A 17,235-nucleotide genomic window follows, 5' to 3' on the forward strand; every position below is an offset into this window, starting at 1 on the left:
TTTGGGGACAGGGCTCTATCTAATCGATCAATGAATTCTCTATGTAAAACGCTTTGGAAACCCCTGCTAACTGGGCAAAGAGGCACCTTTTAACATGGTGATTCTCTTTACTTAGCAGGGGGAGAGTAAGTGGCCCTCTCCACCGCCAATACCGTACCTCCAGTGACTGTTGCTGGTGTCTATCCAGTGTTTCTTTTTAGAATGTGAGCCCTTTGGGGACAGGGAGCCATCTTATTTGTTATTTCGCTTTGTAAACCGCCCTGAGCCATTTTTGGAAGGGCGGTATAGAAATTGAATAATAATAATAATAATAATAATAATAATAATAATAATAATAATAATAATATCTTGTTTACACAGTCAGACAGGTGTTATTGACTGGTTTGTTTTATCCAGACATCGAGTCCTTCCCAAGGATCTGGGAGGGCTGAATTGTATTGTTATAGATATCGTCGCAGAATATAGGCTGTTCCCAGTAAAGCTGCTTTTTGTAATTGGCTGATGGTGATTTCTGTGGCCCCGATGGGGTTGAGGTGCTCTCCAAGGTCTTTTGGAACTGCACCGAGGGCGCCAATGACCACTGGGATGATGATGATGATGATGATGATGATGATGGATATTTGTTGTAGTTGTTGTTGCTGATCAGTTGATGGATGGGACGGAGAACTTCACGGCGAGTGGTTCGTTCTGACCTCTAGCAAGAGCTCTTAAGTGCCAGGAAACAGAAAAAGCGCAAAAGGACGTTCATTGTCATCCTGGTTAGTTTTAAAGGCATTCTCTCTCGACACCTGCCAGCCACCTGCCCGTCGGGCAGCGGTCGGACGGTCCCTATGTGCCCCGCGCGGCCCCGATCCGAGGCCCTAGAGGGGCCCCCGCCGCCAGAGAGAGGAAGAGGAGGGGGCGGGAGAGGGCAGGCCGCCTTGCCTGGAGGGCTGGAGAGCCAGCGAGGGCTCCTCCCGCTCCGCGCCGGGCGGGTGGGAGGCAGGGCGGGCAGAAGCGGCCGCCGGAGCCTCCAACAGCAGCGGCCGGGCCCTGCCTTCCGCGCGGGGGCGGCGGCCTCTGGCATCGCTCGCTCGCCCCGTCCCAGAGGCCAGCCTGCTGCTGCTGCTGCTGCTGTTGCGCCTGCCCGCCCGCGCCGGCTCCCCTCCGCGCTGCCCCTGCTGCCCGCCCGCGCCGGCTCCCCTCTCCGCCCTCCAGGCCCATGGCCAGCGCGGGGCTGCAGCTGGTGGGCTACTTCCTGGCGCTGGCCGGCTGGGTGGGCGCCATCTGCGCGACCGCGCTGCCTCAGTGGAAGCAGAGCTCCTACGCCGGCGACGCCATCATCACGGCCGTGGGGCTCTACGAGGGCCTGTGGATGAGCTGCGCCTCGCAGAGCACCGGGCAGGTGCAGTGCAAGCTCCACGAGTCGCTGCTCTCCCTCGACGGTGCGTCCCGGGCCGGCAGCGGCGCGCGGGGTGGGAAGGAGGGAGCCGGGCTGGGGGAAAGGCGAAGGGCGCGCGAGGGGTGTGTGTGTGTTTGGGGGTCGCGTCTGATGGGGAGGGGGCTGTAGCTCAGCTTCCTCTGCAGAAGATTCCCGGTTCAGCCCTTGGGTCTCTTTTGTGCTGCCAGTCCGTGCAAGGAACACTCGGCTAGCTGGAGCGCGGGCCGGACTCAGTAGGCAGCTTCCTGTGTTCATCAGGATCAACCATAGCGAAGAGGAGGCGCTGTCCCTGGAAGAATACAGGGCCAGGCAGGGCTGCGATGGACTGAAAACAGAGAGCTGCTGCCAGTCAGTGTAGACGCTACTGGCCAAGGGTCCGACTCGGTATAAGGCAGCTTCCTATGCTGCAGTGTCCATATGACCTGCCAGTCCAAACCTCTGTTAGCTGGGGATTCTCTGGTTCCTCAGTGTTGGGTGTGGATTCTCTGGTTACTCGGGGAGGAGAGAGAAATGCCTGCTATAGTAGCTTAGGGTGGTTTTTCTCTATTGAAACGGCACCTAAGCAAGGGGCCAATGAATGGGACACTTCTCCTTTCACCCTCCCTTCACCCTCCCCTCTGTCCATCTCCCCTCCTGCTATTGGCTCCCTGCTTGTGTGGAAAGTTAGATTGTAAACTCCTTGGGGCACAGACTTGTCGGCACGGCTCTGGAAAGTGTGGTGTACATTCGTTGCATGTTAATGTCACCAACATGTTAATGTTGTGAACTGCCTAGAACCTTTGGAGTCAGGCGGTATATAAATTAAATTATTACTACTACTACTACTAATAATAATAATAATAAAAATAAAGCATAGAAGCACAGGCTTTTTACCGTTGGAAGGGTCTTCCAGTCCACCCCCCTGCTTGGTGCAGGAATCTGCCAGCCTCTGTTTGGGAACCCACAGCAAAGGAGAGTCCACCACCGCATGAGTCAGGCGGTTCCACTGGTGAACGGCTCTTGCAGTTAGGGAATTCCTCCTAATGTCTAGGCTGAATCTGCTTCCTTGCCATTGCAACGCTAGGCTCCCTCAGAAGCAACAGGGAACAAGTTTCCCCTTCTTCTGCACGGTAGCCTTTCAGATATTTGGAGACCGCTATCGTATCCTTAGTTTTCTGTAGTTCATGGCATCACAGGACGTTTATGTTGGAAGAGACCTTCAAGGTCATCTAGACCAACCCCCTGCTTGGTGCAGGAATCTGCCAAAGCCTCCCTGTCAGAGGGCTGTCCAGCTTCTCTTTGAAAACCTCCTGGGAAGATTTTCTCAGGAAACTTCATGAGGCAGGCAGTTCCGCTGTCGAACGGCTCTTCTAGAGCCCTTTACCTATGTACTGGAGAGCCGTTTCATGGGTGGAAAAACCCTTTGCATAGCTGTCAGTGAATGGAGTCAATCACTCCTCAAAGCAAAACGAAACAAACAAATAAAAAAACAAAATCCCAACCCACACGAAACACTGTTAAAAATTAATTCCAAAGCAGAGCATTACAGACATTGCAGGAGAGAGAGAGAGGGAGAATGTGTTATGCATGCTGCCAGAGTCCTTTGCTATCAAAGACCCCTTTGACAGGCTCATGTGCCTAGGAAGCTGTCTTATACTGAGTCAGACGCTAGGTGCATCTAGCTCAGTCTTGTCTACACTGACTGGCAGCGGCTTTTTCTGCTCGTTTCAGGCAGGAGTCTCTCCGCTGTACCTGGAGATGCTGCCAGGGATTGAACCTGGGACCTTCTGCGGGCATAGCAGATCCTCTGCCACTGAGCTACGGATGCTCATGATGAACATCTGCAGCTGCCCTCTGAGTCAGAGCCTTTGTCCATCTAGCTCAGTATTGTCTACACAGACTGGCAGCAGCTGTCCAAGGTTTCAGGGAGGAGTCTTTCCCAGCCCTACCTGGAGATGCTGCCAGGGATTGAACCGGGGACCTTCTGCCTGCTAAGCAGATAGACTCTGCCACTTAGCCGCGGGTCCTCCATCCCCAACTTCCTTTCCCCTTGGACCTTATAATGACGAGCTTTCCTTTCCAGTTCACATCCAGACCTCCCGGGCGCTCATGGTGGTGTGTATCCTGCTGGGCTTTGTGGGTGTCGTCGTCAGTGTGATCGGGATGAAATGCACCAAAATTGGGGATGAGAATCCGGTGGTGAAAAGCTGGATCGCTGTCCTGGGAGGTGTTTTCTTTCTGCTCGCTGGTAAGCTGGAAATCGGATTCCTTTGCTCTGGATGGTGTCTTATAATTCTCCCCGACGGAGCGCCATCTGGACCGTGGCGTGCGCTGCGAGATTTTGCCTGGGTCCATTTAACGGATGGCTGTCTAGTTATAATTGATGGAAGGTGTCTTCGTGCTTCAGAACTGTGGCTTCCTAGACTGTTTAGTTAGTTTTCGTGGCTGTCTTGTGGACCACTTTGGGCCTTCTGAGATAAAGTAGCAAAGAACATAGGGAGATAGGAAGCTGCCATATACTGAGTCAGACCCTTGGTCTATCTAGCTCAGGATTGTCTTCACAGACTGGCAGCGGCTTCTCCAAGGTTGTACGCAGGAATCTCTCTCAGCCCTCTCTTGGAGAAGCCACGGAGGGGACCTGGAACCTTCTGCTCTTCCCAGAGCAGCTCCATCCCCTAAGCGGGGTAATATCTTACAGTGCTGTTCACACTTCTAGTCTCCCATTCATATGCAACCAGGGCGGACCCTGCTTAGCTAAGGGGACAAGTCATGCTTGCTACCGCAAGACCATTACTATAGCTTAACACTTGGGCCCTCCTGCAGATGTTGGCCTACAACTCCCATAATCCCTGGCTATTGGCCCCTGTGGCTGGGGATTATGGGAGTTGTAGTCCAAAAACGTCGGTGGGCGGGGGGGGGGGCAAAGTTGAGCAGGCCTGCCTTAACGTGAACCATGTTAGAAAGCTAGATCATTTGGGCTTTGCTCTGTGTTTCCAGGTCTGTGTGCAGTGACAGCTGTCTCATGGTATGCAGCAAGGGTGACGTATGAATTCTTCAATCCCAACACGCCAGTTAATGCCAGGTGAAGACAGATCTGGACTTATTGGGAATGGGGGCAGATGAGCTAAGGAACCTATCCGGAGGCTGGTTAGAATCAGATGTGAATTTTCCAGAAAACATTGCACTGGAATTCTTTTTCTGGAATAAAAGAATCCAGATCCCCCCCCCCGCCCAACAAGTGCAGAACATTATGAACTTGGAACGTTCCGACTCGAAATAGGACGTCCCGAGTGTTCTGAGGGGCCGGTTCCAAGCTCGGAACAAATACAAGGCCGTTCCGAGCTCGGGACGGAGCGACCCCATTCTGAGTCAGAACGTTCCAAGCGTCCTGATCGCCATTCTGGCCTCAGTGCACACACCACACGGCCATTTGCGTGGTCAGCACCACCACGCAAACGGCTGCCACGCATCCATCCTACCTGGAGGTGGCACCAAGAATTGAACCTGGAACCTTCTACATGCAAAGCACGCATTCTTCCACTAAGCTGCAGAAGAGCTGTGTTTAAGCCCAAAGATTTCCAGCCACCATTTAGCTGACAGCTTTTCTGCAGTCAGCAATTAAAGGCCAGAGACTTCAGCTATCTTAGTAACCTGGCCAGAGGCTTTATGCAATGAACTTGTCAAGTGAGCAGTAAGCTTACAGTCTACGTCAATCGTTTACATCAAATAGTTGTAATGCCCAATGCATAAAACCTGGATTGTATTTTTCAACTAGAAACCACACCCTGTTTTTGATCGCGAAAATGAACCCAATGCGTTTCGTGGCTGAATGGGGACTCATCTCTCCCTGGTCCTAGTCCAACCCTCTAACCTGCCATTCTCTCCCATGACCACTCTCACCCTGAGGCCTTCTGGTCCTGCCTTATTATCCACTGGAAATCTTGTCCTTGTTAGAAGATAGTTGTTAATCAAGACTCGGCTTCAGTGTCCTGAATCCCTCTTTGCCTTTATGTCCGCGGGCTGCAGAGTTCTGCTTGTCCTGGAGCAGACCTTGGGGAGAGAGCTGTCCGATTCTTTTTGCTCAGCGCGCACACCCCTTGAAACAGCAAGTGCCCGGCTTGCACAAATGTCACCTTCCTTGTTTTCCGTAGGTTTGAATTTGGACCCGCTTTGTTCGTGGGATGGTCAGCGGCTAGCCTGATCCTTCTGGGAGGATCCTTTCTCTCCTGTTCCTGCCCCAAACCAGAGGAAAGAGGCCAGCAGTATTACCGGCAATCACAGCCCTCCACAGCTAGAGAGTATGTCTGAGCCAGGGGGAGAAAGAACGTTGTGTGTTCTGTTCTGTGCCCATGAAACAGACGAGCCAGGCGACTTCTTGCAGCCCCAGCGAGCTGGAAATTAAGGGTCGTGTCTCAGGGGTTTCCCATTCCTTCTCAAAATCCGCATTCGAACTTGGCCATATTTCCTCCACATTGCAGAATGTTGCAGAATTCCAAAGGAGGATTTTGCAGTATCCCAAAGCAGAAGAGTGTATGCAGGGGGCAGGGAGGGAATTCTGTGAGGTCATCCACACAATCAAAAACTGCGTTCGACTCAGGTTTGGAGCTGTGGGCGCTCCCCATTTTAGGTTGTGTGGAAGCAAGGTAAGAGGAAAACCTGGGTAGAAATGATTGTGTGGAAGCAAGATAGGAGGAAGATTTGGGGTAGATGTGCTTGTGTGGAAGCAAGATAGGAGGAAAAGCTACCCAGGTTTTTTTCCTATCTTGCTTCCACACAATCACTTCTACCCAGCTTTTCCTCCTACCTTGCTTCTGCAAAATCACTTCTACCCAGGTTTTCCTCCTACCTGGCTTCGGCAAAATCACTTCTACCCAGGTTTCCTTCCTACCTTGCTTCCACACAATCACTTCTACCCAGGTTTCCCTCCTACCTTGCTTCCACACAATCACTTCTACCCATGTTTCCCTCCTACCTTGCTTCCACAAAATCACTTCTACCCAGGTTTCCCTCCTACCTTGCTTCCACACAATCACTTCTACCCAGGTTTCCCTCCTACCTTGTTTCCACACAATTACTTCTACCCAGTTTTTCCTCCTACCTTGCTTCTGCAACACCACTTCTACCCATGATTCCCTCCTACGTAGCTTGCACACAATCACTTCTACCCAGGTTTTCCTCCTACCTTGCTTCCGCAAAATAACTTCTACCCATGTTTCCCTCCTACCTTGCTTCCGCAAAATCACTTCTACCCATGTTTTCCTCCTTGCCTCACCTCTTTAATAACCCCGGCTTTTAGCCAAGGTTAAGGGTGCTCTTGTACCCTTAACCCGGCTACCGGGAATCACAGAGATGGGCGCATAGAGCACCCGTTGGAGGGAGGGGAATGCGGGGTGCCTGTGTGGGGAAGGTAAGTGAAAAGCCGATTTCTACCCGTACTCTTCCTGCCTGCCCAAGGCAATCGTGGGAATCACCCCCGTTTTTGATTGTGTGAATGACCTCTACGTGTGCCCCTCCCCGCTGAGTTTTCTGAAACTAATCATCCTCTTGTGTGTCTTATATTTCCCCCCTTGATTTTTCAGACCCGTGGTAAAAAGGGGAGATCAGTGCGTATAAGATCTTCACCTACTCGGTCAGGGGGAGAGACGTCTTTATGGCTTGCGTTTCCCCTTCTGAGAGACCAAAAGGACTGTAGCGAGGACATCTAAAGTGTCCCCCCCCCCGAGATCTGTTTTCTATATTGGGAAAAACGTAAATATATAAAAAATGCAGCACTGACAATGAGAACTATAATTCCTGTACTCTAAACGTCGTCGTAATATTTTCTATGGTACCGAGGATACCATTTGATGGGAGAGCTTTGCATTCTGTTTCTAACTGTTTGTACTACAATGTGACTTATTAAAGCATTTTTATGGCTGGCTTTCTAAAATCTTGTCTGTTGGCCCCTTTTTCTCTTGTCTTTGCTATTTTGGGCTCCCATTTTATTCAGTTCTTGCAAAGAGACGGAACGGGGTTCAGCTTTGTCCTAAGGACTGTTTCACACGCTACGGAAAACAGCTGATGGAAGTTGGTCCCAGACAGCCAATCACCAGATGTGGTGGACTACAACTCCCATAATCTCCCATAACGTAGTCCCCCATTCAAATGCAAACCAGGGTGGGTCCTGCTTAGCAAAGGGGGCAATTCCTTCTTGCTACCACAAGACCAGCGGAGGAGACTCCTCCTCCAACATAAGAAGCTGCCATATACTGAGTCAGACCCTTGGTCCATCTAGCTCAATATTGTCTGCCCAGACTGGCAGCGGCTTCTCCAAGGTTGCAGGCAGGATCTCCAAGATAGGGCTGAGAGAGACTCGTGCTTGCAACGTTGCAGATGCTGCTGCCAGACTGGGCAGAAAATACTGAGCAAGACGGACCCATGGTCTGACTCGGTATATGGGCAGCTTCCTATGTTCCTATGAGAGGCATCTTGCCTCTGAGGCTGGAGGAGGCCTCTAGCCCCCAGACTAGTAGCCCTTGATAGACCTGTCCGCCATGACTTTGTCTGAGCCCCTTTTCAAGCCATCCAAGCCGGTGGCCATCACCAGATCCTGTGGCAGAGAATTCCATAGGTTAATAAGGGTGGGCGTCCTCTCCGCCCGTCATTTGGCAGGGCTCTGTGGTGTGATGGATCTCCTCTGAACATTCTGCGGCAGTCTTGGATGCCAGAAAAGGACCAATTAGCCCCAGTTAGGCAGCACTCAAGCGCCGAAGCCGCAGGGAAGCAGATTATCTCTCTCACTCGCTCTCTATTTAAAACTGTTTCGGCGGCATCTGAGTGCACAGACAGATTAGGTTAATTAGGGCTTCCAGCCGTCTGAAAAACCAAAAGGAGCACATCGTGAGCTCTGAGGGGCTAATTTAGGGAAGCAGCAAAAGTCCTTCCAAGTACCTGCCAGTCAGTGCGGAGAGGATGGAAGCCGGACAGGACTGGGTACCAGCCCAGGCGGCAACATCCTCGGCTTCGTAGGCAGGACTGCATACCTTTGACCCTCCTGCTGCTGCTGCTGGACTACAACTCCCATCAACAAATTGGGCCGCTCTGGGAAGAGCATCAGGATAGGATACTTGCATGCAGAAGGTCCCAAGTTCCCTCCTTGGCAGCATCTCCAAGATAGGGCTGGGAAAGACTCCTGTTTGCAACCTTGGAGAAGCCGCTGCCAGTCTGTGAAGACAACACTGAGCTAGATGGACCAATGGTCTGACTCAGTATATGGCAGCCTCCTATGTGATATTACAGTTTAAGACTGACAAGGGGTTAGTCAGGAAAGTACCTTATATGGAGGTTTTCAGGGCCAGATAAAATGCAGAGCCTCTTTTGATCATTTCTGGGGACTCCTGGAAAACAGGTGGGTAGGAGTCCTGGTCTAAGGAGGGTAGGTCTGGACTAGAGGGCAGGTCTAGAGCAATACTGAGCTAGATGGTCATGCAAATGGCCCATGCGCATGCGCAGAGGTATCTAAAATGGCCTCCACTCCCGCGCAGAGGCCCAAAAAAGGGAGGAGAAGGCCTGAACTGGGCCCAAACTGGGCTTCAGCCAGACCTGGAGACTCAAGGGGAGGCTGGTGGGTGGAACTACCACACACACCCCCACAGCTGCGGATGCAAGTTGTAAGTACTTTTTTACTCTCTTATACGCTTAGGGAAGCAACCCCTGCTCCTTTATCGGTAAAGGGGAATCCTCACCGGATTCCCCTTTACCAGCAGGGCTCCAACCCGATCCGAACCGGTTCGATTCGAGCTCGGGGCCGGTTCGGATGGGGCAAAAATGAACCGGCAACGTTTGGTTCAAATCTGGTTCGGATTCAAACCAAACCGGGGGAAACTGGTTTTAGGTACATCTCTGCAGTGGGCCTGCTATAGTCCTTTTTCTTTCGGCTTGACGATCCCAACCCATGATTATAAGTTATCGGGACGGGAAATGCAACATGTTTAAAAGCTATGTGACAAGGAGTCCTCTGTGTGTGGCTGAACCCCCCCTTAAAACCTTCCGCCCCCAGACAGCAAAGTAATCTGTGCTATTCCACTAAACCGGTATCAAGATTGGAAGTTACCTGGCGGAAATCCAGGGGGCTTAAAATCGAAACACAGCACTCTTTCTTTCGTCTGCCGCATTTTTATCAAGTGCTTCAGCCCTTCAAACAGCCACTGTCTGATGCGAAAAGAAAGGCACCCGCCGTGCAAATGGTTTAACTGTTCACAGGAACGAGATCTGGCTGCTATCTTTTTTTCTGCGTTTGCAGGATGTGCCCACACTCTGTTGGCATCCGGAGAAAAAGTGCACAACAAATCACTTGCTGTGGGGTGGGGTGGGGTGGGGTGGGGTGGGAGGTGGTGGAGGGGGGGAGTCAAGTGCAAAATCACATCCGAATCCATCTAATATTAAATTAAAAAATAAATTCAAAAAGGATCTCAGCTGTATTGAAAAAGAAACCGTTCATGGATATTATGAAATGGTAACGGCTCATACTTCAGGACATGTCATGTGACCTAACCCTCCCTCCCTCTCCCTCTCCCTCTCCCTCTCCCTCTCCCTCCCTCTCTCCCTGATTCCCTCCTTCTCCCTCTCTCCCTCCTCCCCTCCCCTCCTTCTCTTCCTCCCTCCCTCTCCCTCTCCCTCCCTCTCTCCCTCCTTCTCTTTCCCTTCCTCCTTCTCTCTCCCTCCCTCCCTCTCTCCATCCTTCCCTCCTTCCCTCCCTCCTTCCCTCCTTCTCCCCCTCCCTCCCCCTCCCTCTCTCCCTTTCCCCCTTTCCCCCTCTCCCTCCTCTCTCTCCCTCTCCCTCCCTCCTGCCCCCCTTCTCTCCCTCCCTCCCTTTCTCTCTCCTTCCTTCTCCATCCCCACATACATCAGAGGAACCTAGGAAGCTGCCTTATACTGAGTCAGACCCTTTCCCCATCTAACTCAGTATTGCCTACACAGACTGGCAGCGGCTTCTCCAAGGTTGCAGGCAGGAGTGTCTCCCAGCCCTATCTTGGAGATGCCACCAAGGAGAGAACTTGGTACCTTTTGCATGCAGATGCTCTTCCCAGAGCAGCCCCATCCCCTAAGGGGAATCTCTTACAGTGCTCACACACACAGTTTCCCATTCAAATGCAAACCAAGGCAGGCCCTGCTTAGCAAAGGGGACAATTCCTGCTTGCTACCACAAGACCAGCAATCTTGACCATCTTGGTTGCCCTTCTCTGAATCCATCTGATGATGATGATGATGATAAATAATAAACTTCATTTGTTATCTGTCCCATAACAAATTGTTTCTCTGAGCGGCTCAAAATAGGAGAGTAAAAACATCCAATTAAAACACATCACACAAGACAAATTGCAATAGAACATGCAAAAGAAAAGTACAAAGTGACCTGTTTATTGTTGTGACCACAGGCCATAACACACCCATTAAAACACAACAAGCCAGCCTAAAACATAAGAGCTAAAACAGCCTGCATAAAAACAGAAAGAGATACAGCTCAGAGCATGGTCCTAAATGCCTAACTGTAGTTACGACTCCAGTGGATTCAAATGGAGCAGAAAAGTTAGTCCCGGGATTACGACTGCAACATAGCCAGAGGTCTAGCAGGCTTAGCTGGTACAGTTCTCTTCCTAATTTTACAAGACCATAGAGTAAAAATGGCCACTTGATGACTCACAGCAAGAAAAATTTCAATACAAAACCCCTTAGAACTTTTTTTTTCATGTTAAAATCAATTCTAAAAAGTCGGAGTGAACAAAAAGCTCTTCCTCTGTCATCCAAAAGAACAAAGTGACGGCACCAGGCGAGCCTCACGGGGGAGGGTATTCCACAGACCGGGGGGCACCACCGACAAGGCCCTGTCCATAGTAGCTACCTGCCTCAATTGCAGAAGTCCTGGGCAGGGATGCAGGGATATTATTCATCCTGCATTTAATTCCGTCCAAGAATGAATGTCCACCTGGGCCACAGCTGGCCCAGGCTGATCTTCGGGAGGCCGGTGAGGGGTTTGGAGTAGCTTCCGCCACTGTCTCCACCACTGCCTACTTGCAGGCATCTACACCCCCCTTCCCGCAAACGCTCTACCCCCAGGTCCTTAGGCTAGGGGTAAATCTTTGCTGGATTCCCCTTTAGAAGTAGATACCCAAACCGGCCTGTGAACCAGTTCGGCCCGGTTCGTTGGTTGAACCAAACCAGACCGGGTCGATTCGAGTCAAATTCGAAGCAGTCTGGGTCGATTCGGGTTGATTCGAGACCAATTGGAACTGAACCGGCAACATCCCACATGCCCATCCCTAGTCTGAATCACAAGCCCAGAGCACCCGTAGTCAAGGATGTCTTTGGGGCAGACGAACTGGAACCTCCCAAATAGCAGACACAGCTCTGATCATCAGTAAACCATTGCTGGGCTCTGCTCTAGAGGGAAGAGCCCCGCTGCGACCTGGTTGCCTGCCAAGTGGCGAAAAATGCCGCCACCTTTCCGGAAGCCGGGCATGCTTTCTGACCCATTCCCAGTTTAATTGCCATCAGACTGCAAAGCCCAAAGCCTATCTGACAGGGCTCGGAAAAACTTTGATCCAGAGGCAGTTCTGAGAGCTATGAACTGCCCGGTGTGTGTGTGGGGGGGTGCTCTTGCCTCCTGCAGCTGACGGCCAGGTGACTGCAGTAGTCCTTTAATGGACTAAGCTGGCTTCACCTGGGTACCATTGAAAGGCTCCTGAAAGATGCTGAACTGAGCTCTCCAGAAGACGTTCCCCCAGATGCTTTGCATGGATGAGGGCTGAGATTTGGTGGCATCCAATATAAAGGTAATTCCTAATTTTGTGGTTATTATTGGCGCGGGGGGGGGGGGCATTGCCGAGCTTCCTTTGATGTGCATCCTGGCACAAAAAGTGCGGTGTTTTTTTTTAAAGGCAGTTCTAAAGAACCCAGGAACCTGCCTTATACTGAGTCCAACCCTTGGTCCATCTAGGTTAGCACTGCCTACATTGACCAGCAGTGGCTTCTCCAGAGTTCCAGGCAGGAGTCTCTTCCAGCCCTACCTGGAGATGCTGCCAGGGTTTGAACCTCGGACCTTCTGCAGGCAAAGCAGATGCTCTACCACTTGAACTATGGCCCGGACCCCTTAGGGAATATTTTACAGTACTTGGCTGTAGTCACCCATCCAAATGCAAACCAAGATGGACCCTGCGTAGCAAAGGGACAATTCATGCTTGCTTGCCCAAGACCAGTTCTCCTGCCCATATTGCTCTATTTCTTCATTGTCCAGTGCTTTTTTTCTTTTCTTTTCAGATTTAAGAGCTTTCCGTTCTGCAATAAGAACATTAAATCAAAATGAGAATCCTGCTGGATCAGATAATCAGTTCAGCTTCCTTTCCCCCATAGTCACCAATGGGAAAGCCAGATGCTTCTGGGACATCTATTGCACAATCCAAACAATAGCCCTTCCCACTTCTGTCTGTCCTTAGCAACTGATAATCAGGATTAGCCTGTCCTTGAACATTTGGCCTCCATGGCTTTCACCCTTGATCTGTCTTTCTCGGTGCTTGTCTAAAGGTGTTTATAGCTCTCTATGCCATTGGTCATCACCGGTCACCCCTCCTGTGGCAGAGAGTTCCACAGTTTAATTGTCTTTAAAGTCTTACAGAGAGGGATTCTGCATTTTGGAGGAGGTTACAGACAGAGGCAGTTCTGCAGATCACTGGTTTGGGATAATCCCTATAGTCAGGGGACGTTGGTTAGATTTTTATTTTAGTAAAGGTCTGTCTTGCCTTTTCAATTGAGGAGGCTTCCGACTAATAAACTTTATTAAATAAGGCAATTATAGGGACATGCAAACTGGCTCAATTTCAAAAAACTCAATTTCGAAAAACCAAAACGGCCCAGGGAGGCCAGCGGAGTGAGGGGAGCTACGGGAGACCCCCCCACACGATTGCAATAGCATCCCCCCCAAGGCCAATGCAACCCTCACCAGTGGTAAGTCAATCTTTAAAAAAACAATATTTGGGTCCTGACAATGCTAAAAGGCTTATCAAGCAGCGTATAGCAGATGTTGAAAAACAGAGTGATCTTGCACAAATTTCGCCAAGTAAATTTTTTGGTAGTTTAACAAATTACCCCAAACCCGCACAATATTTATTTAATTTAGTTACCAAGTCTCAGAGAAGAGCCTTCTCTCTTGCACGATTTAATGCTTTACCATCAGCTGTAGTAGAGGGCAGATCTAAGAAAATCGCTATCAATAATCGGATCTGTCCCTGTGGTCAAGGTGTAGAATCGGTGGCTTATGTTTTGCTATGTTGCTTATTTTACAGGGATATTCGTTCTGAACTGATTTCCCCTGTTTTATTGAATATCCCTGGTAGAACAGAGGATGGGTATGTTTCTTTTCTGTTAGCAGATTGTAGTGAGTGCATAACACTGAATGTGGCTAAATTCTGTGCAGCAGCAAGCAAGATTAGAAGCAAATTGTTTGAGTAAATGGTATTAGAAGGATTTGGTTAAATAATATTTTCTTGTATATGTGAAATGAGCTGTATTGTGTTGTTTCTGTTATGTGTCATTGACCGTAATAAACATTCATTCATTCATTCATTCATAAACCAATATTTTATGCTAATCGCCATCCTCGAACCGGGTCCAAACAGGTTCTAATTCGAACCGAGCCGGGCCCTGCGTGTGAGGGGGCAAAACTGAGCATGCCCGGCCCAGTTCGAATCGAGTTTGGATTCGAATCGAAACGGGCAAACCGATTTTGTGCCCATCCCTAGGGCATTAATGCAACATTCCTACGAAGGCATGTGCTTATCATGGAACTATATTGGTTGTTGGTAAACATTTGTAAACATTTACTTTTGAATGGTTACAATATTGTTACAAAATATAGTGGGATAAAGACTGGGGCAAATGAAACATTACACATACAATGGAAAGCAGAGAGCCCGATCACTGGACCAAAACCCTATTGACACACAAAATGTGTTGAATGCCGTGCCGGATTTAGGCACCAGCTCAGTAAACTACAGCTTAGGGCCTCACATTATGTGGGGCCTCTGAATAAAAAACAAAGAAACCACGATTCAGTTTCAAGTTCCACATAGGCTGGGTTCAGAAGTAACATGAAACCGAGGCTGGCAAACTTGTGGTACGACATTTATTTACCTGAATCCCAAACTAGGTTACCCCCAAGTTATTTCATGTTAAAAATTTGGGGGACGTCTTAAATTCAGAGTCTTTTTTTGGTTAAATAAAGCTATAAACTGTGTTAAATCTCTACTTTTTAAGGGGCTTTTAAAATTCAGAGTTGTCATGTATTCAGGTAAATACAGCAATGTATTTGCATTTAAAGTTATTCCTAATGCAAACAGGCTTATTGCAAGATAACATTTTTTTTTGTTATATTGTTAGTTTTTCATTGCATCTTTGCCCAGTAAAAACAGAGCATTGTTATTTCTATTTGCATTGTCCTTTTTTTTGGTTATAGAATAATTTGTTTTTGTAATGTGACGGGTTTTCAGCCATAGTAAGCTTTTCAGCTTGCCATAGATGAGGGTCTTGGTATGTCGTAATCCAGCCTGGGGTCAATGCATGTGCAATCTGTGTATGCACATACAGATCTGTACACAGGTACAGTTGGTCACACATTATGTTCAACACATGTACAGTAGTGCATTTCCTACTTGTACCCTGCATTTGAGGGGTTCCTGTGCCCAGGTTTACTTTAAAGTGAATGCATCTACAGTCATCCACACGAAAGCATGTATATGGGTATAGACTATCTTCAATATCTCTCCCAAAGACAAAAATGCAGTGGTATTTTACCAGGATCAGACACCAGAAAATGGTCCAGGTCCAAGATAGATGCAACTTTTTGGTTTTGCCCAATTACTCTCCTTCCCTCCCTCCCTCGCCCGCTCACTCCTTTCTTTCCTGCCTTCCATATCTGTCTGCCAATCAATCATCTTTATTACAGTCATAAAATACAGGGAGTGATTACACAGTGCAAAGCAGAATGCATAACGGTACGTTAAAAGGCCTAAGGAAACATTAAAAAGCGTTTAAACGCATAAAAGGGCATAAAATAACATTAAAAAGGCATACAAGACATCAAGGTATAAAAGGCATTTTAAAAGGGATAAAAAGCGATAAAAGGCACATATCTGTCTGTCTTCCTTCCTTCCTTCCATCGCCGGAACTGTGGTGCCCTCTCTGGTAAGCTCTAGGCTTGACTACTGCAATGCGCTCCACGTGGGGCTGCCTTTGTATGTAGTTCGGAAACTTCGGTTGATCCAAAATACAGCGGCTAGGTTGGTCTCTGGGGTTTCTCAGAGAGACCATACCATTCCTGTTTTAAGGCAATTGCACTGGTTAGCAATAGGTTTCCAGCAAAATACAAGGTGCTGGTAATTACCTTTAAAGATCTAAACGGCTTAAGACGGGTTACCTGGGAGATAACCTCCTTCTTCATGATCCCCACCGTACATTAAGATCACCAAGAGAGGACCATCTCTGGCGGTGACTCGGGAACAGGCCTTCTCTGTAGTCGCTCCTGGGCTGTGGGATGCGCTCCCTGTAGACATTCGTGGTATAACATCTGTACCGATTTTAAAAGCGAATTCTGATTGTGGTTTTAGCTTGGATTATTAACTTGTTTAATCTGGTTAATTGTATTAGTCTGGTTTTATATTGTAACTATTTTTTTATAAATGTTGTGAGCTGTCCTGAGCACTAATGTACTGGAGGGGCAGGGTAGAAATATTTTTAAATAAATAAATAAATAAATACATACATACATACCAGCTTCTGGAAGAGCCCTTAAGACACTTTTTTTAGCTTGGCTTTGAGTCATCTTTGAATGTTTTAAACTGCTGTTTTAACAGTTTGTCTTGTTTTTGTCCTTATCATGCTTATTTTTGTGAACCGCTTAGAGCCTTTGGTATTGGGCTGTATATAAAATACATACATATATTAAATAAATGAATCTATGTACATGTGTCAGGAAAGTCGTCCTAGAATAATTTTAGTGCTCTGCTTTTTTGTAGAAAAGGTGTCCTAGAGTATTCTAGAAAGTTGTCCTGGAAGAATTTGGGTGCTCTGCTTTCTTCTAGAAAAGGTGTCCTAGGGTATTCTAGAAAGTTGTCCTAGAATAATTTGGGTGCTCTGCTTTCCTCTAGAAAAGGTGTCCTAGGGTATTCTAGAAATTTGTCCTAGAATAATTTGGGTGTTCTGCTTCTTCTGCTTTGACAACGGCACCTCTTTTGAACTCAGAAGTTCACAACTTCTCTTCGCCCAGACAAACTGACTCCACAAAAGCACCACCCGGGACCTCTTGTGTTTCTCGAGCCTTTTCACGGGCACATGAGCTGGTCTCCCACCTGACTTTTACCCCCAGCCGTTTCTGCCAAACGGCTGAATCAAGTCCTTCTTTTAATAGCTGCTCAAAGTTAACTTTTCTTTTGGTTAATCCACCCAAATCCTCGGGGCCTACCTCAACTGGTCTGTGTGCGGAATTTGCCGGAGCCCTGGAGTTTCCGTCCCGGTGCTCTTTCGTGGTCTCAGTGTGCAATTTTTAATTGTTCCTTGCTTAATTAATTCTTAAGGCACCATTAGCTTTTTAATGTGGCGAACGGGGAGGGCACAGAACCATGACTGTGGCGGCTGCCAAGCACCCAGATTAAGTCTGTTTTTAACTTATCCAAGCGCAAACAGAAACATTTATTTTTTTGGTTTTGTTTCGGTAAAGGGAGACTTTACTTTTCATGCTTACGTAACTCCGTTTCCCCTAAACTGTCTTTGGAGCAGCTCGGCTTGTTAAAAGAAAAAAAAGAAAGAAA

The 17,235-nt window shown here is 48.5% G+C and overlaps 1 protein-coding gene across 1 annotated transcript; it reads left to right on the top strand.

The window, feature by feature from the left end:
• Positions 1-807: 807 nt before the first annotated feature.
• Positions 808-7,328, top strand: CLDN19 (claudin 19). Its single transcript, XM_053280832.1, has 5 exons — positions 808-1,424; positions 3,483-3,647; positions 4,397-4,481; positions 5,551-5,697; positions 6,979-7,328. Exons 1-5 carry the CDS (start codon positions 1,202-1,204, stop codon positions 7,010-7,012), a joined length of 654 nt encoding a protein of 217 aa, XP_053136807.1. The 5' UTR covers positions 808-1,201; the 3' UTR covers positions 7,013-7,328.
• The last annotated feature ends 9,907 nt before the right edge of the window (positions 7,329-17,235 follow it).

Source organism: Hemicordylus capensis, chromosome 16 (genome assembly GCF_027244095.1).
Source record: "Hemicordylus capensis ecotype Gifberg chromosome 16, rHemCap1.1.pri, whole genome shotgun sequence".
In the NCBI taxonomy this organism is placed as follows: Eukaryota; Metazoa; Chordata; class Lepidosauria; order Squamata; family Cordylidae; genus Hemicordylus; species Hemicordylus capensis.